Source organism: Elephas maximus, chromosome 4 (assembly GCF_024166365.1).
Source record: "Elephas maximus indicus isolate mEleMax1 chromosome 4, mEleMax1 primary haplotype, whole genome shotgun sequence".
Lineage (NCBI taxonomy): Eukaryota > Metazoa > Chordata > Mammalia > Proboscidea > Elephantidae > Elephas > Elephas maximus.
Window position 1 is genome coordinate 27225807 of NC_064822.1, and position 27027 is coordinate 27252833.

At 37.3% G+C, this 27027-nt stretch overlaps 1 protein-coding gene across 3 annotated transcripts in view; it reads left to right on the forward strand.

Annotated features, from left to right (window-relative positions):
• The window catches only part of MPP7 (MAGUK p55 scaffold protein 7), a 302630-nt gene that overhangs the window by 257094 nt on the left and 18509 nt on the right, over positions 1 to 27027 (forward strand). For all 3 annotated transcript variants that reach the window (XM_049881747.1, XM_049881746.1, XM_049881745.1), the window contains one exon: positions 14234 to 14404. In XM_049881747.1, coding sequence (XP_049737704.1) covers positions 14234 to 14404 — 171 coding nt within the window. The remainder of the gene's footprint in view (positions 1 to 14233; positions 14405 to 27027) is intronic.

Consider the following 27027-nt stretch of genomic DNA (forward strand, 5'->3'; position numbering starts at 1 on the left):
GAGGGCCAGCATGATGCATCTGTCTAGGGTGCCATGTTGGCTCTGCCTCTCTATATTTTGAAAGGACCCCAATATAGAAGATGTTAAAGCGTTGTGATTGATTTTTACACCAATTAAGAAATGTTAGTTTATTCTAAATTTCTTATTCTCTTTTCAATATATCTATGGTAATTATTACATTGAGGAAAAATTTACCCTTTGGGGACTTGATATGTCTTTCAGATCAATTATTTCTCACAGTAAAAGAAATAAATGGCATTAGTCAACAAAATGGAATGGGTTTGTAACATTTTAGTCGCTTACCTCATGCCATACAAATGATCATAATGTATTCTGGTATGCGTTGAATCCGAGCACATACAACTAATTCCACAGATACTTGTACTGCTACCTAGTTTGAAGAACATCCACGTACACAGCGTGGGTCTATATCCATCCTTGGCACATGGCATGATTTTCTGGTTCCAAGACATCTCTGGCAAATAGTCAAGGGAATTTCTAGAAATTTAGAATTTTTTTATGAGGGCTTTTCCAAGGATTATTTAGAATTTTTGAGATTTTGGTTTATTTAGAACCTTACCCCTGCCCCTCACTCCACCTTCACGCCCTGTGTCTCTTGAGTCCACAGAAGGAGAGGGACGAATAGAAGTGAGCTCTCCTACTGGCAGAATATCTTTGGACCAAGAATGAAGCTGTCCAGGACCACTTGTAGATCAATTCAACCGTTCGGTGAAGACTTTAGATTTTTTCCACTTTCTTTGAAGTATATAAAATCAAGCAAAAAAGCAGCATGTATATACAAAAAAAAAAAACCCAAACCCATTGCAGTTGAGTCGATTCCGAGTAGCCCTTAAATTGATGACGGGTTACTTTTTCTTTTTTAAGAACAACAGTAAACATTCTAATACTAGCTGTAATATTTATCGTATGTATCATTTATTTTTCTTGTTATTACCCTTTCCCCAGTCCTGAACTGATTGCTCTTTCTAGCTTTGTTATCTCAATCGGTTTAAACTTCTTTCACCCAGATGCCCATGTTTGAAACAGGAAGCATCCTTCCCATTTTCTCTCACTTCCCGCATGTAACCTTTAATCAGTAAACCAAAAAAAACCTATTGCTGTCAAGTCACTTCTGACTCATAGCAACCTTATAGGACAGAGTAGGACTGCCCTATAGGGTTTCCAAGGCTGTAATCTTTATGAAAGTAGATTGCCACACCTTTCTCCAGAGAAGCAGATGGTGGGTTCAAACCACCAACCTTTCAGTTAGCAGCCAAGCCCTTAACCATTGTACTACCAGGGCTCCTTCCTGAATTACTCCTTAAGGTTAAATTTCCCAGCAGTCAAATGGGATGGGAGCAGAGAATTTAATCACCACATCCTGCTGATTTTACTTCATCGTTATCTTTTCTATTAGTTCCCTCCTTGTCGTTCCTTCCATTACAGGAAGCCTCTTTTGGTCCTTTCTAGATCTTTCTCACTGTTCACAACAGGATACATTTTTGAAAAATACATTCTGTGCCAAAGTGATCTAAGTGAATGCCTTCGAAAGGCATTATGAAACTCCAGTAATCAAATGTCAATTTTATAAAAATTATATTTTAAAGGCATATTTAATAATATATAGCTGACATGCAAGTGAACTGTAGGTATGATCCTTACTAACATGTACATTCTACCTCTTTTAGAGCTTGGTGTATTCATCAGTAATACAGGTTTAGCTATTATTTATTGAAAGGATGGAAAATCCCATTGGCCGGTCAATGTAAATTATGTGTTGTTTGCATAAAATATATAATAACCTGAAGGTAAATTGATAGTATGCCATATATATAAATTGCTGAAAATCACATCTTTTAAAGTCAAATCCCTGTAAGTGAAGGGCTGCCTATATATATATGTATATATATATGGATTGCTAAGACATTTTCTATATATAAATACGAAAATACGTATTCAAAAATGTATGTGTTTATACATCTATAAACATAGGAGCCCTGGTGGCACAGTGGTTAAGAACTATACTACTAACCAAAAGGTCGGCAGTTCAGATCCACCAGCTGCTCCTTGGAAACTCTATGGGGTAGTTCTACTCTGTCCTATAGGATTGCTATGAGTGAGAATCGACCCAATGTCAGTGGGTTTTATATATATAAACATGTCATATATATAAGCATGTCATTCATTATATGTATCTATATATGCACACACACTATATATGTGGTAATTCATTTCCTCCTATAAGCTTTTAAAAGTTTCGTTTAGCTTTGGTAGATGGTCCTGAAGTTAGTACATTTTTGGTATGTGTGTTGGGTTTCAAAGCGTAGTGCCTTCTTGATGGTACGATAAACCAAAATCAAACCAAACCTGCTACTGTCAATTCTGACTGATAGCTTTAAAATAGGGCTTCAAACTGGCTGTTCCTGGTTCAGTCATGGCCGAGGAAGTGACACCAGAACAGACTTGAATTTTTTAAATTTGGGTGAACTAGAATGCGAAAAATTGTATGTCAAAGCCCTGCTAGAAACTTAATCTGCTTCTCAGAAAACAAGGGTAGCGTATGCATTACATAGCAACCCAATCTCTTGCCCATCGGATTTTGTGCAGAGCTGGAAACAGCAGTGCCCCACTGAAAGATGGCAGCTGACTGTGCTGCTTTGAATGTGTGCTGCTCTCAATCCTGGCAGTAGTACACTCTCATGCATCAGGCTCCTGAAAGGGCTCACTACGTCCCTGTTGAGTCTCCCGTTGCAGGGCTTCGACCTGTAATTTTTCCTGTTCTGGTTATGGTTACTGATGACCTAAATTTTTAAAATCCAGGTCTGTTCCACTTTCACTTTGTCAGCCATGACTGAACCAGTTTGAACCGGTTCAAAGCCCCGCTGTAAAGATTCTGTCTCCTTTTTGCCTACTGCAGTATGAAACAGTCCATGTGAAGAGTTCTTTCTTTCTTTCTTTCTTTTTTAACATTAGTAAGAATTACAGAATATTTTTGTTCTGGTCAGTTCACTAAAGAAAACTTGTTAGAATCAATTCACAAAGTACTACTTATCATGTATTTGTCTTTTAACATACTTTTCCTGCAAATGGTGCCCTGAAAATCACCGATTTTTCTCCACTTCTGCCCTGGCTGGAGTACTTCATGCATTCTTTTACAACAAGATCAGTTTTGGGACTTCTGTGAGTTAGAACTGTTCTTTCTGTTTAAATGGAGTATTTTCCATAAAGCTGAACAAGAACAAAGAAAACTGTCCACTTGCTATTATTTCTTTTAAATGCTCTAATTTACCTACATTCTCCTTCTATATATTTTTTCCTAATCCTGTGTCTTATTTTCCTGTGTTTAAGCACTACTGATCCTGAATAAGTTATATTGCTTATTTTATAAGTCTAATAAAAATTCCTATTTTTGGCAATATTTAATCATTTTAATAATGTTACGTAGATAAGTACTGCTGTGTCTGAATATACTGTCTTCATATTTTCCCCCAAAATAAAATTTATACGAAGAGAACATTTAGAAACATTCTTTCAAAGGTGATAACAGGTTCTTTCTTGAACAAGAAAGGCTCTGCCTCTGCGTAATTTCAACGTGTCTGGAATACTACTTGGAAATATTTTCTCTGACAGAAAGAAGCCGTTTCTGCCTGAAGAATTTTAGATTGCGTAGACTCAACTTAAAGGATACTTATATAGTTAAATTTCAAATCTAATTTTCCCCTCTGGTCAGAACTATATGTTTATATTCAATTTTATGTGTACATGCTGTATTTTCTCACAGTTTTCAAAGTGTAAAATAATAACTCATTTCTTTATTAGCTGGTTGGCAGAAAATTAAATTCTATTTCTTTCTCTTTTTTTATAGTGATGCTGTGCTATTCTTTAAAAATAGTGGTATCAGAAAAACTTTTTAAGACCTAAGTAATTTTTTTCTTGAATATTGCAAGTTGATAATTTTATATTAGCTTCCATGGTTTAATTAGGTCCTTTGAGGTTCAGTTTTTATGTTTAGCTTGAGATGAGTTAAACAGTTCAAGGGTATTTAGGGCATTTGAACAATTCTTTACATTTTATAGAGAGCAGCTTTGGAAACTTTGAATAAGGGTAACGTTCCATGGGTGAATTTTCTGAGGATGCTCAGAAGAAGCCTTTTGTCCCTTTATATACAAAATTAGTGTGTTGGTTAATCTAATTCATGACAACGTTCTTTTTTTTTTTTTGGTGATTTTTTTTCTGACATTGTTTTATAAGCTGAATATAGAAGCTGACTCACCCAGCTACTACAGATCGCAATATGTTTTATAATTTCATGTTGCCACTTCTTCTCAGTTTAAACCCCTACCAGCAGTTTTACGTGTTCGTTACTTTAAGAGGCTCTTAATTTTTCTCACTGTCTTTTGGATAATTTTATGGTTGGCATACTAAGAGAGCATTATTTCAGCAATAACTTCGTCTTGGGATCACGTTACTACGTAGTTTTCATATGCCTGAAGTGATTCACCTTGTTATAACAACATTAATGTTATATTCAAAATATTTCTTTTCATAGAAATTTTCAGTGTTTTGTTGTTAGGAATCTAATATCGCATAATAATTTCCAGCTGCCTAAGATTTTATTAATGTCTACATGGGTTTTAAAATATCTTCTTTAAAGGTTCATCATGTATGCCCAAATTTTCTCTTCCTTATAATTTAGGTGTACGTATTGAACCAGTGAAATGCCTGCTTGCTCATACTAATCCAGTGTTTTAAGATGCAAAAAGTAATTTTCATACAATGTTTTTGACAGGTCTCCCTAATTAAAAAAAAAAATGAAATCCACCTTTTAGTGTATTTAAGCTGAGAAAAAAGAATTTAAATATTTTTATTTTCTTTTAAGAAATTTAGCAGTTTTCTTGACTATGTTTGCATCAGCTAAACATATTTCTTAAAAATTAAGAACTTTAGAGTAGATTCTTCTGTAAATCTCTTAATTTTTGAGGTGACTAAGACCAATATTACCCTGATAGAATTCAAGCAGATTTCACTGAAACTCTTCTTTTCCCGTGCTATAAACATCTATAAAATTGAAATATATTAAAGTTGTTTAAACATTAGGAATCTATAAAATCTGATATTATTAGGCCAGGTTTGCTATATAAAAGTAATGTGACCAAAGATTGAAACTTCCCCGTGTAAAACATTATACGTGGTAATACAACAGTAGAGCGAAACCTGCGAGAGCCGGAACTCGACGGGACTGCCCTGTTTTTCTTGGTCTTACAAGTTTTCCCCCTTTGACAGGATGCAGCCTTACCACTTTTCTATCTCTCCTTTTAGTAGAAAATATTTTTATTTCTCCTTCTCTGACAGGTTTCCACCTTATACAGGTTGCAGCTTTTGTAGGTTTTACTGTATTTATCTTCTTTGAGTTAATAGAAAGCAATATGAACCTGCTTCACCCCCTGCACATGTGGCATTTCTGGGGGTCAGGGGTGGGGATGAATTACTTGGACTCTGTTTGAAGGCCTTTTGTGTTCATGGACATGTTTTTACAAAAAAAAATAGAGCACATTGTTTATAAAATGGTACCTTAAATGTCAACATTTTATGAAAAAGTAAAATAATGAAAAGTATAAATCTTTACACTATAAATTTACATCATAGTTATTTATGGGAACCAAAGAACATGTTAACAATTTTGTAATTTAAAAAAAATTTTGCATAAATTTCTACTAGTTTGGGTATAAGTTTTCAAAATTCTGACTGCTTTTCTCTTTCCTTCTTCGCATCTTAGGTGAGACTGCTGGTTCTCCATTCTTCTTTCTTGACCCATAGTCTTTGGTTCTTACACTGTATTCTCACTTTTTCCAGTCTTACATTGTTATTTTTGCTTTCATGCTTTTTTAATGTTTGGATTTGGTGGCTGTTCCTAGCTATTATGAATGTACAAACCTGGACTACACCATAATCACTTCAAAATATCAAAGACTAGAACGTGCCTCTGACACATAGTCAAATCTGTTTTGTGTTACGTGTTGACGTGACCACACAGATGCATCCGCTAATGCCGGATTTCATCAGTTTGGCTGTTCATATATTATGAACTGTTTGTATTTTTTTTCCAAATTATAAAATTATATAACATTTTGAAGTGTGAGAAATAGAACAAAATAATTACCCATAACCCTCTCTCCCTAACACAGCCATTGTTGTTTTTATACATTTTCTCCTATACTTCTATATCATACCGATTTTTATATTAGTAAAAATCATAGCATAAGTATGATTATTATATCTTGTACAGTTTTTTTCCATTTATCATCATATCAAATATGTTTCCATGGTGCTCCATACCTTTATAATTATAATTTTCATTGCTTCAATCCTGTTTCTTTGATGTTTCATAATTTAATTAACCATTCTCATACTTCAGGATAATTTTGTTTCTCCCTGTTTTTTTACTGTTAAAAATATTTCTAACAATTGAAATTAGAGGTTATAATATTTGCCTACAATTGGAAGTGTATTTTAATAACAAATGATTCTTAATAATTTATATATGTAAACATTGAATTTTAATGAATGGTGTTATATCAATGCAATGTAATGAGATAGCTTTAAAAAATGATAAAATCACAACTGTGTAACTGATTTTAATTTTTTTTACGAGAAATGTCAAAATCAAATTAGACTGTGAACCATCTTAAACTACAGGTATTTGGGAATAATCGTTACGTCCTCTACTAGATTGGGAGCTTCTTGAGGGCAATGACATTGTCTTATTTTACACGTTACACTGAATATAAAATTAACAAACAAAAAACCCATTGTCATCAAAGTCAATTCCGACTTATAACTACCCTATAGGACAGAGTAGAACTGCCTCACAGGGTTTCCAAGGAGCGACTGGTAGATTCAAACTGCCGACCTTTTGGTTAGCAGCTGTAGCTCTTAACTACTGTGGCACCAGCGTTCCACCTTGAATATAGAGGAGTATAAAAATGTATTTAATAACATTTTACAGAAACGCTTAACAGAAAAACTTACATTTTTAAACACTAAACCAAATTGCTGTTCTTCTTTAATATTTTTCCTATTAAATTATTGCATAAAGTAACAAAATTCATTATCTTTTTGTTACTGCATATCTCAGTATGTTGAGTAACATTTCAAACTTTCTTCTTGACTCTTGCTCATCATCTAATATCTGAGTCAAATCCATGGCAGTCATTTTTTTATTACACTAAAAGGGCTAAACAAATGGATTATTATGCCTATCTCATAGGGTCTTTTTTTTTTTTTTTTTCCCATAGGGTTGCTGTGAGGATTAAATAACCCATATAAAGTGCTTAGAATAGTGCCTCTTATGTCATAAATGCGCGATTAATATTAGCTACCTTCATCCCTACTACTGTTGTTTTGGTGTTGATAGTATTAATAAATGACCTAAATTATGTCACGACATAATAATTTCAATCAAACAATCTTGTACTTCAGCTCATCATATGTATCAACATATATAACAATGGAAAGTAGTGAAAGAATTATTCAATAAGTATTCCCAGGATCATTGGTTAATTATTTTAAAAAATATAAAGTTACAGCTTCACCTCACAAGCTCGATCTCGTGATTAAATCTAGTAATTCCAGATGGAATAAAGAATTAAGTATAAAGCCATGCAACTCATTTTAAAAACACTTAAAATATTTGTGGATATTTATCAGCAGCACAAACAGTTAATGCACTCAACGTCTAACCAAAAGGTTGGTGATTTGAGTTCACCCAGAGGCACGCAGAAGAAAGGCCTGGCAATCTTCTTCCAAAAAATCAGCAATTGAAAACCCTAGGACGCACAGTTCTACTGTGACACACTTGAATTGACTTGAATTGACACTGCGAATTGACTTGACAATAGCAACTTCTTTTTTTAAAGGGGATAGAAAAGTTTTGAAAACAGTAGAAGAAATCACGAAAGAAATTCACAGATTCAAATACAAACATTTTAAATTTCTTTTTGATAAAGCTTAAAAGGAAATTTGAAAGCCTAATGAAGGCTTTGCAGCAAATGTGATAAAGGGCTCATGACCTTAAAAGATAGGTAGCATGTATGTATTTATGACATTGACTCTAAACAAAAAATGATCAAAATATATTAACCAACAATTTACAGAGGAAATAAGAAATTCTAATGAGTAATAAATATTAAAAAAAAAAATGTTCAGCCCACTAATAGCTAAAAAAAAGAAATGTACCCTTTTTTTTTACCCATCAAATCACTAAAAATTTTAGAGAAGTGATTAGAAGTCCTTTCATGAGAGGATGGAGACCTAGGCAATTGTATAGAGTACTGCTGGGAATCTGTACACTGTTATTAATCTTTTTGAAAAGCAGGTTGACAAGATCTATGTAGCTTCTGGCATTTTGTCCTGATGAAATCATCAATGACATGGGATAAAACATATGTTCAAGGATGTTTATTGCAGCCTCATTGAAACAAGAGACTAATTATAAAAAACTTAAGTGTCCCCTTTCATAGTAAAAAGAAAATTTAAACGGAACTGCCTAGTTAAATGATAAAATATAAAGTCATTGTAAATTATTTCTCCTGGAAAATACCAGCTCAGGAGCGTCCTCTGTTGTCTGTGACGGATTGGGCATTGATCTACAGTTGTAGTTCTGCTGTAAGTCGCTTTCCTTTGTAACAGAGGAAACGTGCTGTTTCTTTAAAAATGCAGACCTTTAGCAGCTATGGGTATGCTCCCTGGAAACAGCCTGTCCATAAAGATGTTGAGCCAATTATAAATTACAAAAATGTGAAATATAAGTAAAAATACATTTTGTGTAAAACTGGCTCCTTACTCCAAATTCCTTGTTAATATTCCTTTTCCCTTCCTTTTTTGAAAGCCAGCTCTTGCTAAGACTTTTGCTCCATAAAAGAACTGGAATTAAATAGGTTCTAGCTTATTTCTTCACATTTATCTAAAAGAACCCTCTGCTCACTTTCAGTTTAAGCCCACATTTTGGGTCCTCCTTTAATAAGAGAACCGACTGAGACCTGAAGGCGAGAATGTATTCACTCCCTCTGCCTGATACACAGCTTACTGTCCTTGGGCTTAGATGTAGCCAAGGTGTACAGACTCGTCCCTTGTGTGTTTACCGAAGCTTGGAAATTAGTCACTGTACTGCCTGCAGCAGCATGCCAAACGCAGTGTCACCTCTGACGACCAGTGGAGGACAGATTCTAGAAAACAGGGTGTTTTGTTTATTTTGGCCTGAGAAATAATCAAAGATCAGTACTTTTGATTTCATACTTTTGGTCATATCCTTAGTTCTGGCTGTTTTATTGGTTGTTCTGGGTTGGCAGTTTTTCTTTTTTCTTATTGTGTGTGTATGCATATATGTGTGTATATTTATGTGTATACAATTATATTGCATGTACGTATGTATGTGTGCGTGTGTGTCCACATGTGTGTATATGTATGGAGCATGTATATGTATGTACATGTGTGTGTATATTTATATGTATACAGCTATATTGCATGTATATATCTATGAACGTGTATACGCACGTGTGTGTATGTGTATGGAACATATATGTGTATGTATGTGTGTATATGGAAACCCTGGTGGCATAGTGGTTAACTGCTACAGCTGCTAAACAAAGCATCGGCAGTTTGAATCTGCCAGGCGCTCCTTGGAAACTCTTTGGGGCAGTTCTACCCTGTCCTATAGGGTTGCTATGAGTTGGAATTGACTCGACGGTACTGGGTTTGGTTTTGGTATGTGCGTATATGTATTTATACAATTATATTGAATGTATATATGTACGTATGAATGTGTGCATGTGTATGGAGCATATATATGTACATAGAGAGCAGGGGAGTAAAGGATAGGATCACCATAAGTAAAGACGGAAGGGCAGGACACTATTTAAGTTTAAGATAGTAAAAGAATAACATACACCCTTAGAAAGACTTGTTAATATATACTAAACATATCTGTCGTGTTTCATTCAAACACCTTATTTCTTTAATAAGGTGCTTTAAACCCAGTGCCGTCAATTAGGCATTTTTAATATTTAACGTTTTTTAATCTGGATTTAATTTAAGTGTTTTGTCTCATTTATAGCATTAAAAAAAAAACATTAATTAAAAACTTTTATTAATAAGCCTCTCAATGTACTTTTCCCTTTTTTGCTAGACTCTGTGCTGTGGAAATACAGGGAAGTATCAGACACTGTTCCTGCCTTCAAGGTCCTTTCAATTCATTGGAGATGTAGTCAGACACTAACATACAGCTCACGTGTATTAAGTACCTACCGTGTGCTAGGTCCTGGGCCAAATGCTTTACATGAATTGCTCAATTCTTAACAACCCTATGAGGTAGATACTGTTACTGTCTGCATTCTGAAGATGAGAAAATGAGCCTTAGAGAAGTTTTAAATAACTTCCCGAGATCATACAGCTGGTCATCAAGCAGCAGAACCTGGCTGCCAACTCGGACCTGTCTCACTCTCCTTTGCATTTTCACACTAAATGATGCTTCTGCTCCAGTAAAATTAGAACGGCTGCCTGTCTGAGTTTTTCCCTTTGTTTTGTAAAATGAGGCTTTGGGGTCAGGGTATTGAAGCCCCTGAAGCCTGTGCCAGTTGCCCTGGTTGGCAGTGGAGACGTGGGAGACTGGGTGAGTTTGAGGCAGTGTCTCTACTGCAGAGTCTGTACTGCAGAGGCGAGCGGTGCTGGGTGATGGGCTTTCTGCGGGCAGAGGGCAGGGGAGGAGCAGCCGGGATGCTCTTGAGTTCCTTCCAGCTCTGAGACTTGGATGTACACAGGGTTTTGGTCCTTTTGTCTGTCTCTTAGCATCTTAACTCTCGATGTGGAAATAACCAAATGTGTTGTTCTTTCTAGAAATTTAGTTAAGAAGATAAAACAGCAGTGATAGTAGGGTTTTTGTCATTGCTGTTTTTAATCAATTCAGTCAGTGTTTATCAAGCACCCACTCTGTATACCAAGCACTGTACAACTAACGTCATCAAGCCATCTAATGGAACAACAGCCCCCATCCCTGATGTCTACAGAAACATGCTTTAAAAATCTGATTGCCTTCTTTGTTTTTCCCACTATCTCTTTATTATGATGAGAATAAAAACTTCAATTAATTGTAAAGACATTCAATCGTAAACACATTCACTGGAATTCAGGAGTTAGCTGTGATCTACTGATTAGAAACTTTTCAGTGTTAGACTTTATTTGCTTTGGATGAAGTGTTTATGCCCTAGTTATATCCATTCCCATGCCAGGTTTTTGTAGGGACTTGAGAAAACCCTCCTTCCATACAAGGAATAATGATGAAGGAATTTATAGTTCTACCTGCTTATCCTCTAATTGCTTCCCAGGAGGCAAGAACTGTGAGAGCCTGAAATTAGAACACTCTGAGATACCTGCATAGGAAAATTATAAAAGCTCATGTGTCATTTTTGTGCTAAATCGGAAACCATCTTATACTGGATTCTGATTTTACCAGTAATCACAGACGACAGGAGCTGGCGGGTGAGAATGGGCTATCTGGGATACCTAAATTTTGCCAAATACAAAGAGACCGTCGTCTGAGAACCACTGCAGTAGAGCGCTAGAGTACTTAGAAGAATCTCTGCTGCTACTGGTGTGTTATTGCAAGGAGTCTGGTGTAAAAAAGATCCTTTTTCTGGAATCTTTCCCAATATCCTCGAGAACAAGAGCAAAGGATAATATACAAGTGTTCCTCCAACCGTTTGCATAGAAGTTGGATTCTCTCTGCGTATGAGGTTTTGGAATTCACACATGTTTTCCCGGTCCTGGGACCAGGTTGGCTCAGTTCCCCTTTTGCTTCACTCACATCTCATCTCTGTAAAATACTGATGTGTTGTGTATTGCTTAGGCCATTTGGTTTTTCCTCTGTACATTTGGCCTTTGTTAAGAGAGCTTTAGAGTGATTATTTTCCTTGTTTCAAATTATTTTTATACCTTTTCCCTCATAATTCAAATACCTCTTCAATATTAGAATGACTCACAGTGGACCACAGAAATATATTATCAGATGTTTTTGCCACTACATTTTTAATTTCTTAATTGATTTTATTAAACTGTGAATCCATCAGGCAGTTTGTATAATTCTATATTTAGTCGTTCAGAATTGTTATATAAGGTTGCCTTTATTTTAAATCCTACTAATTTCTTAAATCTAATGGTAATGTTACCAGAATAATGTTCTTGCCTCTCACTGGTCAAGAATGAGCAGGTAAGGCACGTAGTTTTCCACATGAGTGCTTTATCGAGGAGGCTTGCAAGTGGAGACGAGGAGGGCCTAGAGCAACGCATACCCTCGTCTCACAGAACAAAAGAGGGGCCCGAGTTTTTAAAAGTTCTTGGGTGGGAAAAGATTGATGTTTATTCATAGACACAGGCGGGGGGATATGTTGACTAAGGTGTGGCGCAGCAGCTTTCCAAGATGGCTCCTGTCCTGGAGGCCTCTGGGATTCGTGGCAGGACTTATTATGGGGGACTTATTATGGGGTGTCGCGCCTGCGCAGTCTCTCGCTCCCCAGATTCCATTCCCTTACTGGAACTGTAGCCCCTCACTACCCCTGGTGGGAGGTCACACAGTGGTCACATGTGGATGTTATGCACATGTCCCTGGGCCTGCTTTTCTCCAGCTGCTTCTGAAAGGCAACTTTAAAGAAGTTTGTGGGCTATTTTTAGATACCCTGCCCATTGTTCTGAGGAATGGCCCATTTCTTGTTACTTTGTTTGCAGATTTGGGGGCCCCTGTGTTGGCTGTCTTGTTTTGGGTCTGTTCTGTCTTAACTAAATCTCTAGGTTCTACACTCAAGCCTCTATTACCTGCCTGATAGTATAGTTTATTTCTCTTTTACTTATTTCTCCTCTAACCACAGCAGTCTCTTGGCTATTTCTCAAACAGGCACCCTCTGATCTCTGGGTCTTTGCTCCCTGTCTTAGTAATAATTATTCTTTTCCTTTATAGTACCTAAAATTCACACAGATCTGTTGTTACAATCTTGCGTTTTGTTACAAAATACTTCTACTTAAAAAAAAAAAAAATTCTACTTAACCAAATTTCTACGATTTGCCCAGTATTCTGACTTTTTAAAGAGAATATATTTTTATACGTTTTAAATATATTTGCATTTTGTTGCACTGTGGAACTGATACGCCATTTTTAGTAAGCAAACTATTTTCTCTCTCCTTCAAGTCTGGATTTTGAGAGAGTGTGAAGGTTGGATAGTACAAGAATTGATTGTGCAAGTTATTGAATCCTTAAAATGGCTTGTATGAGAACCGCCACTATTTTAGAAAGGAAAAAAGAATAATGTAACAGCACGAATGGCAAGCAGAATGAAATGGGAGTCGAATAAGAGAAACTTTAGCCTAAACTTTTTAAGCTTGCATATTAAATGATAGCAGTGTTCTGAGGGAGGCTTTTTAAGAAGACATGACATTAAGTATTTAAACAACGATTAAAAGATCGTATGACCTATTGATAAGAGTACACAACCAAGACCAAGAAACTGATTTTCAAACTTAATAGGCTTTAAATCAGAAAAGCATACTATCTTCGTAGAAGAAAAAGGACCTAAGATTCAGTAATTTACTATCCCCCTGGAATCCTGTAAAAATGAAATGACTCAGGGTCAGTTAGTGACAGAGTCTTGTTCCATCAGCCTGAGCTGTGCATTAGGCGTGTTTGACACCAAGCCGTCCCTAATTCAGTTTTCTTTTTATTGAACAATAGGTGCTGGGTATACCACAGGTATGTTATTAGGTTATACTTGGAAGATGATACAACATATTTTAGTATTTATGAATAAGAGATTTTGTGATTTGTATTTAAAACAATTTTCTTATCAAACATGTTCATCAGTGTGTGATAAATTATGGTTTCTGACTTCCTTATTTTTATTGGATTGTTACTTTATTCACTAATTTCTGAAAAGAGCTGTTTATTACTTAGAACCAAATAAGATTTGCGTATATTACCATAAACACATAAATGTTAGATGATTCTCTTATAAAGTACAGTTTCAATGGAATTGCATAATATCCATTTTTTTTCCCTCTTACCAAATGCACTTGTTAACAATGTCATGGTAAATAAAATCCTGTCCAACTTCGACGGTTTGTTTTTGGTTGTTTTTCTTTCTGCTGTTGTTATTGTTGTTCTTATTACTAAAAACAAATTTTTTTATATTTGCAGTTGGTTTTAGAAGAAGCTTCCGTCTTAGTAGAAAAGATAAGAAAACAAATAAATCCATGTATGAATGCAAGAAGAGCGATCAGTACGATACAGCTGATGTACCTACATACGAGGAAGTGACCCCATACCGGCGACAAACCAATGAGAAATACAGACTTGTTGTTTTGGTTGGTAAGTGCTTTTATGTCTAATTCTGAGGACATAAGTGAAATAGTGGAAACTCTGCTGGCGTAGTGGTTAAGAGCTATGGCTACTAACTAAAAGGTCGGCAGTTCGAATCCACCAGGCAATCCTTAGAAACTCTATGGGACAGTTCTAGTCTGTCCTATAGGGTTGCTATGAGTTGGAGTCGACTCGACAGCAATGGGTTTGGGTTTTTTTTTTTTTTTTTTTTCCAGTAAAATGGTAACAATTTAACTTCAAAGTGCATTATCCTTGAAGTTTTCTAGCTGAAAAATCCCTTTATCTTGAACACGTTTTGGTCCCTAAAATGAAGTCTTTAGTCTTTTTTACTTAAATGACAGTTAAGAGGTCTTTGAAGGATGATACTGGCAGGTTAGTGGAACCTCTATAGGAGAGGAGATAGCAGACACGCTGCAATATACTAAGTTTGTCAGGGCAACTAAGGAATAGAATTGAGTAATTTTGAATACAATGGAAGTTTCTTTCCATTTGGAATTTTGAGGCAGAAGTCGTGGTATCAGCTTCCTATGGTATTTAGACCGATCAATGAAATAAACTATTGTCTTACTGTTCTAGGATAGAGACATATTTAAAGCTGGAGAGTTAGTAACAACACTGCTAAAGAAGTTAATAACCATATGTTGGTATTTTCACAAACATTGGTTGATTTGATTCCATTAACATTCTAGCATCCATTTAGTCCAAACTTCACAAACAGGAGCAATTACCTCCTCAGTGTTACTCCACCCAGCCTTCACCTGTTTTTCATTAAAAATGTGACAGGTATTTCAGCCCCCAGGAATAAAACCAATGACTTTATAAATGGTTTAGAGTAAAGGAGCATGGCATATCTTTTTACTTGCTCCTTATAAACTGAAGATGACAGTTACGGAGATGAGAAAGATGGTAAAGCCAAAGAATCACCCTTGAGATGGAATCCTTTGAAAGGCTACTTAGACCTGTTCTTAATTCAAACAGATGGCGAGAAACCATGTCGTTACATATGACACTGGAAGTGTCATAAGATGCTAAAATTGTTGGCATTATTTAGAAATATATATTCACATACAGGCAGTCCCTGAGTTACCACCAACCCCTGTAAAGCCTATTATATTAAAAATCTGAGGTACATACAATGGTTTGCAATAACAAACACGTACTACTTTGCCATGTGCTTCAAAACATTATTATTATTACTGTATTATGTTAAAGATGTTTTAGTGTTTCTGAAAGTGTTTCTTTAATGTTTTTTACGCTATTTACTAAGACAAACATTTGACTAACCGATGTTAGATACTGTCCGTACCTAACTGTTCTGATTTACTTATGTACGAATTCGACATAAAGGAAGATTTGGGAACTGAACTAATTCGTAATCTGGGGACTGCCTGTACTTAAGAATTACCCTTTTTAAAAGGATCCACATATACTGAACCCATCCTCCCTCAATCACACATGGAAGAATATTCTCCATAGGTTTTTTTATGTTTGCCATAGAGCCTATGGAAACCCCGGTGGTGTAGTGGTTAAGAGCTATGGCTGCTAACCAAATGGTCGGCAGTTCAGATCCACCAAGTGCTCCTTAGAAACTCTATGGGGCAGTTCTACTCTGTCCTATAGGGTCGCTATGAGTCGGAGTTGGAATTGAGTCGACGGCAACAGGTTTGGTTTTGGTTTTTTTTTTATAGAGCTTATAATACCCCACCTTCCAGTCCTTGTTCCGTTGGCCTAAATGAGAGTACAGGTGGTCCCAGGTAAATCTTTTGTCCCTCACTGGGATTCTCTGAGACCTCCTGCCCTTCTCCCACACCATTGGTCCTACCCTGCCTCCTCCCTTGCTAGGTCACCAGCACCCATCTCAGCAGTGTCTCTTCCATCCCCTTTGCCTCTCCTCCTCATCCAAGGTCTGCAGTTAACAGAGGAGAGAGACATGATAAAAGGGCAAAGATAGTTTGATTTTTTTTTTCACCTGTTAAATCTAGGTGACTCTCTCTATAGCCAAGGAGCTATTATGTAACTCCCATTCCCATTGCCTTTGAGTTTAATTCCAACTCATAGCAACCCTAGGGGATCTAACTGTAAGGATAAAGTAGAGTAAACTTTGTCACTGTTCTTCCCTATAAGTGCTAATAATAAAAACCCTTCCCTCAGGGATGAGAACAGGAAGATAGATGGGATGAACTTGCCTCTAAATAATCTGAATGGTAATCCAGGGAAGAATAAAAGCAAACCACAGTCAGAAGCAACTAAAGATGTTGATGGTTATAGAAAAGAAACAGCCAATTACTGCAATCTAAGGAAAAGGGGTTATGGAGCAATTGGCCTCACGTTAGAAGTCGTGGAGTTCTGTTAAATTCTAATAAAGTAAAACCTGCGAAAGTCAGAACATGTATAAGGTGGAAACCTGTTATAGAAGGAAAGCTCAAATATTTTCTACTAAAATGAGTGATAGAAAAGTGGTAAGACTACACCCTCTCAAAGGTTGAAAACAAGGCAGTCCTGTAGCGTTCCAGCTTTCACATGTTTCACTGTATATGCAGGTGTTAATCGTCCCTCCCTGCAGTTCCCTTAATGAAAATACAGACAAGGGGGATGGTGCCAAAGGAAAACATACCAGTTATGGGCTTGTTCTAGGTGCAGAAGGCCAAGCATGTCTCTGTAAGGGGATAGAACGTAAGGGGGTCCTCTTGTTCCCCCAGCCTAAACCTCTTCATACTACATGAAAAGATGTGGAACGAGAGAAATATGTGCCTGCGTACTTACAAGTCTTTGTCGTGTATGTGTCTTGCAGATGTTTCTCCTAGGCTTGTCTTTTGTTTCTCTTGTCACTTTATTTCAGACAGCAGAAGTTTTTTTAGTGAAGTTCCATCTATCAGTTTTTTCTTTCATGTGTTGTATTTTTGTGGGTGGTGCTTTAAAGGGTTCATATTTGAGTCTATGATCTATTTTGAGTTAATTTTTAATAAGGCTGAAAGTGTGGGTCGAAGTTCAGTTTTGTATATAGATGTCCAGTGTGTCAAAACGGCTGTTCTTTCTCCATTTAATTGCCTCTGTACCTCCGTTAAAAATCTGCTTGCCGTATATGTCCAGGTCTATTTCTGAACTCTCTTCTATTCCGTTGACCTATGTGCCTGTCCTTTCACCAATACCACACTGTCTTGAACACTGTAACTTTATAATAAGTCTTGTTATCATGTAGTGTGAATCCTCCAACTTAGTTTTTCTTTTACAAAATTCCCTTTATAGTTCCCCTGCCTTGCTTATAAATTTAAAAATCAGTTTGTCAATTTCTCAAAGGAAAAAAGAATCCAGTGGAATTTTTATTAGAATGTGGTAAGACACAATAGATCAGCTGGAGAATAATTGATATTTTAACATTATTGTTTCTTTCCATTCATGAACATAGCATTTCTCTCCATTTAAGAAGACTTTCCTTTTTTTCCTGTCAGTGATTCGTAATGTTCGTAATACAGATCCCTCCCGTATTTTGTTAGGTTTATATCTGAGCATTTAATGTTTTCTGGTGCACTTCTTAAAAATTTAGTTTCTAATTGTTCATTGTTAGTGTAGAGAAATATCTTGATTTTTTTTTTTGGATTTGAACTTTTATTGTGTAACCTTACTGAATTTACTTAGTGCTGATAACTTCTTTGTAGATTTCCCTGAAATTCTCTGCATAGACAACTGTGTTATCTGTGAATAGAGACAATTTTATTTCTTTCTTTCAAATATGTAGGAATTTTTTTTTTTTTAAATTCTTGTCTTATGGTGCTTGTTAAAATCTCCAGTATCATAGTGAATGGGAGTGGTGAGAACAGACATCTTTGCTTTGTTTTCAAACCTAGGGAGAAAGCATTCAGCCTTTCACCGTTAAGTATGATGTTAACTGTAGGCTTTTTGTAGATGCCCTTTGTCAGGCTAAGGAAATTTCCTTTTATCCCTAGCTTGCTGAGAATATTTATCATGAATAATTGTTGAATTTCCTAACCGATTTTTGTATATATCTTTCAAGATGATTATATGAATTTTCATCTTTTGGGTTGTTTGAATGGTGAATTACATTGAGTTTTGAATGTTGAATGAACCTTGCACTCCTGGGATAAATTCCACTATGTCATGAAGTATTAGCCTTTTTATAGTGCTACATTTGATTTGCTAATTTTTTGAGAATTTTTGCATTTATGATCATGAGGCTGTAGTTTTCATACAGTGTTTTGTCTGTTTTTAGTATCAGGTTAATGATGTCCTCATAAAACGGGTTGTGAAGTGTTCTTTCCTCTTCAATTTTTGTGGTAGAATTTGTATAGAAAACTATTTCCTTTTTAAATGTTTGGTAGAATTCAAACCTCACCTGGACTTGGGAATCTTCTTTTTTGGGAGGTTTTTAATGATAAATATAATTTCTATTAAAAAAAACCCACAAATATATAGAGAATTACCAAGTTATTTTCTTGAATGAGCTTTGGCAGTTTGTATACTTGAGAAATTTGTCCATTTCATCTAAGTTGCCAATTTCAAAAGCATAAAGTTATTTGTAATATTTCCTTATTATCATTTAACTGTCCGTAGGGTCTTTAGTGATGTCCCCACTTCCATTCATTATATTGGTAATCTCTGTCTTCGTGTTTATGTTAGTTTCCTACTGCTGCATTAACAAGTGGATTTAAAACAACACACATTTATTACTTTGCAGTTTCTGTGTGTCAGAGTTTGGGCATAGCTTCACTGAGTCCTCTGCTTCAGGGCCTCTCATAAGGCTGCAGCCAAGCCTTGGACAAAGGTAAAGATCTCATCTAGGATCTTCACTAGACTGGTAAAGGATCCATTTCTAAGCTCATGTGATTGTTGGCGGAATTTAGTTCCTTGTAGGTTGTTGAACTGAGGGCCTTAGATCCTAGCTGGCTACTGGCCAAAGGTTGCCCTTGGTTCTTTGTCATATAGGAAATTACCAACTAGTCCTTTATCACAGTATCTGTTTTTCTGCCAAGGACTTAATTTTCCCGTTCATTTCAAGTGTATTTACCTTTACCTCATGGGGCTTAGTTAAAAAAAATGCTTTATAGTTTTGGGGTAATTCTACCATCAAAGTCATCTTGGGTTTGGTATCTGTTGCTTGTACTTTTTCCTTGAGAGTGGGTCACCTTTACCTGGTTCTTTGTATGTTTTGTAATTTTGGATTGTACCCTGGACATTTTGAACATTATGCCGTTTAGACTTTGCGTCCTATTGTATTCCTCTTGAAAATGTTTTCTTCATTAGGCTATCAGCCTAGTCAGGTTCAATCTGCATGTGTCTTGCCTAAGTTCAGTTTTCAGTGTTCTGTGCTATACTGCTTTGGACCTATTGTATGCATGTGTCTCTTGGGTTAGTCAGAGATTTATGCAGTGGTTTAAATTTTAGTTCATTTCTCAGAGCCTTCCTTATGCTGTTTTGGATTCATCTTATTCATGCACAATTTAGAGACAAGTTCGGAACATTTATGGAGTGTTAGCCTCTTAGGCCACTGTGCAGCTCCAAGATGGAGGCTCATGTCTGGGCAAAGCCCAAGAAGAAGGAGAAAAATAAAATAGGAAACGTAATCCCCTTGGGGGTCATCTCTCCAGATTAGCTTCCCTTTCACGGCCTGCCTGCTTTTGTTCACTTTTCACAGTCCTCAGCCTGTTTCTTTTTAGATGGTGTCCAGAGTTTTCAGTTGTAGTTAGTGGTATTCAGTGTAATCTGTGGTGGAATTGGAACTTCGCTAAAGCCTTCAAAGTCCTCTCTCAGACACAGGTTTGCCCCCTTCGCTGGTGTACCTTAATCACCCTTCTCAAAATACGTTAATACATGTTACTTATAGAGGAGACCTGGTGGTGCAGTGTTTTTCTGGACTCTCACGTGTCCTGGTCGAAGTTTCAGAGAGTCCTCAGGACAGGGTAATATAACACATCATCTCAACTATCAACTGTCTTTTGAGGTAAAATAATGCTCCCAAAAGCACATAAAATAATGCTCCTCAAAATCATAGAATGGTCTGAGTTTTTTGCTTTTTGCTTTATAAGAGAGCTAGTTGTCTAGATCCCTAATTATCGAACTAAAAATCATTTGGCTGAAATCTTCCACGAAGACATTAATTATATGTACTAAAGTTACCCTAACTTCCATTTGTGCGTTGATCTTTGGGCCCCTGGCTCCTGAATTCTGAATTATATATGGACTGTTTTGTGGGCCAGGTGCCTTTTTCTAACAGACAGATTCTGCTCTTCTCACTATGTTTTTACATTCCCAGTAGGATTTTAAAGTTTTTTATTAAGCCTTGTGATGTCATTCAGGCTGCAGTGACTGCACTTCCTTTGTCTTTTCTTTGGAATGCCTTAAGTGTCCAAGTCCTGCCTCTCCGGGAAGGTTTCCCCGTTATCCCCCAGCAGGAGTGTTACCCTCAAGATATTCCTAACCTAGAGATGCTAAATATTGGTTAACGCTTCCAAATGGAAAGGGTGCAGTCAGTGAAGATGAATATTTCCTTTGTTATGTGATTTTCCGCCAGTAGTTTCTCTTCACACTGGAATTTTCCAAACTTTAAGCAAATAATTAATTGCATTATTTCAGTGACAACCAAAATACTCCTTTTTACTACTCAGACTTCTCTAGTACTTAGATCTGACTGTAACGTTTCATTGCCCTCTACCGTTCTTTACTCCTTTCAAACAGTCCCAACTGAAGTGTTCAATTTTAACTTGTTTCTCAAGTTGTTCCTGTCCTCCTTCTACCATATGTAATAACAACTTAAAAAAATGTTGCTGTTGAGCCAGTTCCAGTTCATAGCTACCCTATTTGTGTCAGAATAGAACTGTGCTGCATAGGGTTTTCAGTGGCTGATTTTTCAGTAGTAGATCGCCAGACCATTCTTCTTGGTTGCCTCCGGGTGGGCTGGAACCTTCGACCTTCCAGTTAGCAGCCCAGCATGTTAACCGTTTGCACCACCCAGCAGCATAACAACAGTAGCTAACATTAAGTTTTAGGCACTGTGTTTAGGGCTATGCGTGTATTATTTCATTCAGTTGTCACCGTAACAATAAGTACTTTTATCATCCCCATTTTACAGATGAAGAAACTGAAGCACAGAGAGGAAAAGTAAGTAACTTATCTAAGATTCCACAGCTATTAAGTTGTGAAGCTGACTCAAACGTTCGCAGTTCAAGCCAAGGACCCTCTTTCTTATCTCATAGTGGAATATTGCTTCTCTTCTCTACACAATCAGTGCCGTGTTAACACTGTTTGCTGGGTTGAAGTAGCTTACTTTTCCTTTTGCTCTTTGCTTTAGGGTTCATCATTTTTGCTAACAAACAACTCCACATTTTGTAGAAGTTTAGATTGGAGTCTACCCAAAGCTCTCATTGTTCACATAAGTCCTACCCACCTTCCCTGCTTTGAATGGAACTTTTCCACTTTAGACCTCCCTAAGTCCCTGGGTGGTGTGAACATCTAATGTGCTCAGCTGTTAACTGGGTTCTAGTCCACCCAGAAACACCTTGGAAGAAAGGCCTGGCGACCTAACAATCCACCTTTGAAACCCCAAGGAGCACAGTGGTACTCTGACACACATTTATCCATCATTCTGTGGTCAGTCATGAGTTGGAATTGACTCAACAGCAGCTGGTTTTGGTTTAGGTCAGCTCAACAGGCTGGCTGGGCTCACCTCTGCCTTTCCCATACTTTGTCTGGGTGTGTTCCCTTATTGTTCACATTGTCCCTGTTTCACTTTCTTTCTCCTTAAAATTCATCAACTAATTCCTAAGGTATTCCTGGCTGATTTTCTTGGTCCTTCCGTCTCAAATCCATTCTCATTTTCAGCAGCTCACCTGGGTCATTCCCCTAGTCACAAAGAAAAGTCCTGTGCTGAATCTTACTATGGACTCTGCAGACTTCAGAGATGGCCTTTCAGTGTTTTTTGTTTGTTTGTTTGTTTGTTTTCCTTTGGCAGCCCTGCACAGAAACAGTCTTACAGGACACACAGAGGCAGGAGCCCCTTGTCCTCTGACCACCAAGTCCCTGCCAGGGATCTTGTTGCTGGCCAGTTTCTGGTCCACTAGCCGGGGGAGGGCCAGAGCTCCTGCATTTCCAACAGGTTCCCAGATGATTCTGATGCTTCTGGTCCAGATGGATCAGGGAATGGATTTTGTTGTCACCTGGTTACAGTACTAATGTCATGAGGCACCAGCAGACCGTGCACGCAGGCGGAAAGCCACCTGGCTTTGCCTGAACGACCGTTCAGTTGATATTACATTCTTTTCTTGGGGACTGTGAACTGGCTGCAATTTATTTTGATTTTCTGTTTTTTTTAGCATCACATTTCTGTTGTTTTGTGCTATCCTGTTGGTATTATAATGATGGTTTAAAAACTTCTGGCGTAGTCTGAGTGTGCTGTTTAGGATTTGTTCCGTGACATCTTAGGTTTGGTTTGACTATTTCAATCAACTGATTTATTATTTTTCGGCTGAAATTCCTACAAGAAAACTAGCTATTTAAAAGTGTTTAGCCCCTAATAAACTGAATGCTTCGAAGGCCAGCGTAGCAGGGGCGGGGGTTTGGGGACCATAGTTTCAGCAGACATCTAAGTCAATTGGCATAATAAAATCTGTTAAGAAAACATTCTGCATGCCACGTTGGAGAGCAGCATCTGGGGTCTTAAACACTAGCAAGCAGTCATCTAAGATGCATCAATTAGTCTTAACCCGCCTGGAGCAAAGGAGAATGAAGAACACCAAGGACACAAGGTAATTATGAGCCCAAGAGATAGACAGGGCCACATAAACCAGAGACTACATCAGCCTGAGACCAGAAGAACTAGATGGTGCCCAGCTACAACTGATGACTGCCCTGACAGGGAACACAACAGAGAACCCCTGAGGGAGCCAGGAGAGCAGTGGGATGCAGGCCACAAATTCTAGGAAGAAGACCAGACTTAATGGTCTGACTGAGACTAGAAGGACCCTGGTGGTCATGGCCCCCAGACCTTCTGTTGGCCCAGGACAGGAACCATTCCCAAAGCCAACTCTTCAGACAGGGATTGGACGGAACAATGGGATAGAAAAAGATGCTGGTGAGGAATGAGCTTCTTGCATCAGGTAGACGTTGGAGACTGTGTTGGCATCTCCTATCTGGAGGGGAGATGAGAGGGCAGAGGGGGTCAGAAGCTGGAGGAATGGACACAAAAAGAGAGAGTGGAGGAAAGGAGCAGACTGTCTCATTAGGGAGAGAGCAATTAGGAGTATACAGCAAGGTGTATATAAATTTTTATATGAGAGACTGACTTGATTTGTAAACTTTCACTTAAAAAAAAAAACAAGCACAATAAAAAAAAAAAAAATGTTTAGCCCCTAAGCCTTTCTTTCCCTATTGTGGAGTAATTGCTGGTATAATGCCATTTTTGGTAGTGCAGTATATCTTGATTCTATAACAATTGTATCAAAGCAGAACAGACTTAATGGAGAATATTGGTCTTGTTCTTTTAGTCACGTTAGGTTGCATATTATATCCAAGTAGGTAGTATATCTGATGTCTTCATATGAAAAAGTAGAGAAAGAATATCATGTAAAAATGTTAAATCAAGGCAAGCTTCTTAGTAATGTTTCTACTAAAAGAAGAATTTGTAAATCTTCCAAAATCAAGAACGCCTGTACAGGTGGCAGAGTGGAAAATTCAGCCAGCTGGTGCCGTGACTGAACGTTAAGAGTCTGCACCCCCCCGCCCCCCCGCTGTGGGCGTGTGTGTAACTTCACATTCCACAGTGAGATCCGGTGACAGCAGGGTGGTTTTATGTAACTGTCCTTCAAAAGTGCTTCTTAATACATACTTTCTTCTATGTATTCATTGCTCGGGAAACCTTTCTGCTTATGTTTAGCACATTTGATGTATCAGAATTTTAGAGTTTAGTTGATTGCCTGCAGAAATCTGCGTTTATATCCTGGGGAGCTGGGTAGTGTAGAAGGTTTAAAAAAAAAAAAAAAAGCACGTGGCCTCCAGGGCTAGGATGTTCCAATCCTGTTCTGTCCTTAAGTGGCCGTGTGATACCCATACATTTCATATTCTGTGTTTTCAGGGTGAGATGAAATAATATTTGCAAAGACTTAAAGTAATTCCTGGTACCTAGTAAGGTTTTAAGGAGCCCCAGTGGCGGGTGCAACAGGTCAGTACTCAGCTGCTAACCAAAAGGTTGGTGCTTTAAGCCTCCCCAGCGGCTCTGCTTCTGTAACCATTACAGCCTTAACACCCTGTAGGGCAGTTCTGCTCTGTCACATGAGGTCTGTATGGTGGCTATTGACTCAAAGGCACCTAACAACAAAAACAGCAGGAAGGTTTTAATAAAAATTAGTTTTTATCAATGTTAAGTAAAAATGCTACTAAGATAAATATGAAATGTTCAAATCCAAGTAAGTTTCTGCTGACTTTGAACCTCAGTGTTCAAAATTCCTGTAAGTTAAATTATTTATCAAATTGTCATCTAGAAGAGATAAGCAGTAGACTCACATTTGGAAGCTTCTGTATGGTTCCTGAATGTCCTGTTTGCTTTTCCTGATGGTAAAAAATTATATACTTAGTAAATATTTTCTTGGCTTCTACAGCACATGTAGGAAGCACTTCATTAGGAAGATCAAAAGAATATAAGCATCAAATTTCTTCTCAAGCCTGATTTGTCTTCACCCAGTGTTTTCAAAGCCGTAGGGAATAATATTTGCCTTGAAACTACTAGATAAATATTACTGAGGGCATACAAAGTAGTTTTTCTCTGTATCCCTACCATAACATTAGACAATATTTTTATTTTTGGCTTGAACTTTCAAGAAATGAAAATAGGCTGATTTATAGTGTCATGGATTGAATTGTGCCCAGCACCCTCCCCCCCCCCCCATATCTATCAACTTGGCTAGGTCATGATTCCCAGTATTGTATGATTGTCTACCCTTTTGTCATCTGATGTGATTTCCCTATGTGTTGTAAATCCTATCTCTATGATGTAGTGAGATGGATTAGTGGCAGTTACATTGATGAGATCTGTAAGATTAGGTAGTGTTTTAAGCCAGTCTCTTTTGAAATACGAAAGTGAGAAGTGACCAAAGAGACATGGGGACCTCATACCACCAAGAAAGCAGCACCAGGAGCAGAGCATGTCCTTTGGACCCTAGGTTCCTGTGCTGAGATGCTCCCAGACCAAGGGAAGACTGATGACCTGGAGCTGGCTCCCTAATTTGAACTTGTAGCCTACTGGACTGTGAGAGAATAAACTGCTGTTTGTTACAGCCATCCACTTGTGGTATTTCTGTCATAGCAACACTGGATGACTAAGACAATTAGCATGGTAAAACATGACAATGGAGGACTTTGCGCCTTCCTCAGAGTTATTTCAGTTTTTCTTCGTTTTATAAAGGTATTATACCAAAGCCACCATTTTAGCCACTAAAACATTTCAATGACAGTTTCTGTTAAATTCCCTTCTGCGTTGAGAAGTATTTTCCAAAAAGGTATTAAAACAGAATGTCAGGCACTCAGTACATTTTTCTACATGGTAGGTTTTATCTTGAGTGAAAGCTGACTTTTTAAAAAATAATAAAGTCAAATAATGTATGTGTGGGTGGGGTCAAGTGATAAGCGTGGAGAGAAAGCCTTTGGTGTTTAAAAAGCTACTAACACACTTGTCATAGCTTAAAAAAAAAAAAAGCCAATAGAAGAGCAAAAATTCATCTTATGGAGATTCAGACAATTTGTGACTTGTTCTCTCTGGTTATGAGACATAAAAGGAAACTAATGATAAATCTTTCTATGTATTTCATGGTTTTAGCTCAAGCCTTAAGTACTACTGTGCCCATCCTTGTGATGAATCTTATATGCAGCCTAAAGACTGCTTTGTATAGAGGTACTTGGAACATATAGACATTTATAAGACAATCATAATTTTTTTCATAAAACTATGTTATTAAAAAAAAAGAAAAGGAGCCCTGGTGGCACAGTGGTTAAATGCTCAGCTGCTAACCAAAAGGTCAGCAGATTAAGCCTGCCATCCGCTCTGTGGGAGAAAGATGTGGCAATCTGCTCCCATAAAGATTTATAGCTTTGGAAACCCTATGAGGCAGTTCTGCTCAGTCCTGTAGGGTTGTTATAAGTCAGAATCAACTCGAAGGCAATGGGTTACTGAGTGCCCCACAGAAAGCAGAGAGGAAAAGAAGCACTCAGAACTAAATGTAAGTGTTAGTGTGTTTATTAGCATTCCAATTGCTTTTGTTGTATTTTGATTGAAGGCTTGTAGGAATGAGAATTTGTTCTGGAGGGTTTTATATACCAAAAACTCAAACTCATTGCCATCGAGTCCATTCTGACTAATAACGACTCTGTAGGATAGAGTAGAACTGCCCCATAGGGTTTCCAAGGAGTGGCTGATGGATTTGAACTGCCAACCTGTTGGTTAACAGCCAAGCTCTTAACCACTGTGCCACCAGAGCTCTATAGACAGTTGTAAAACTAAAAGGCAAAATCAAAATTATGAGTGCATGATGGATTTAAAAGTGTAATTATATATAAAAGGTAAGCATGGTCTTTATTAGAATCACAGTTGGCTTTTTATGCCATCGGTCTTC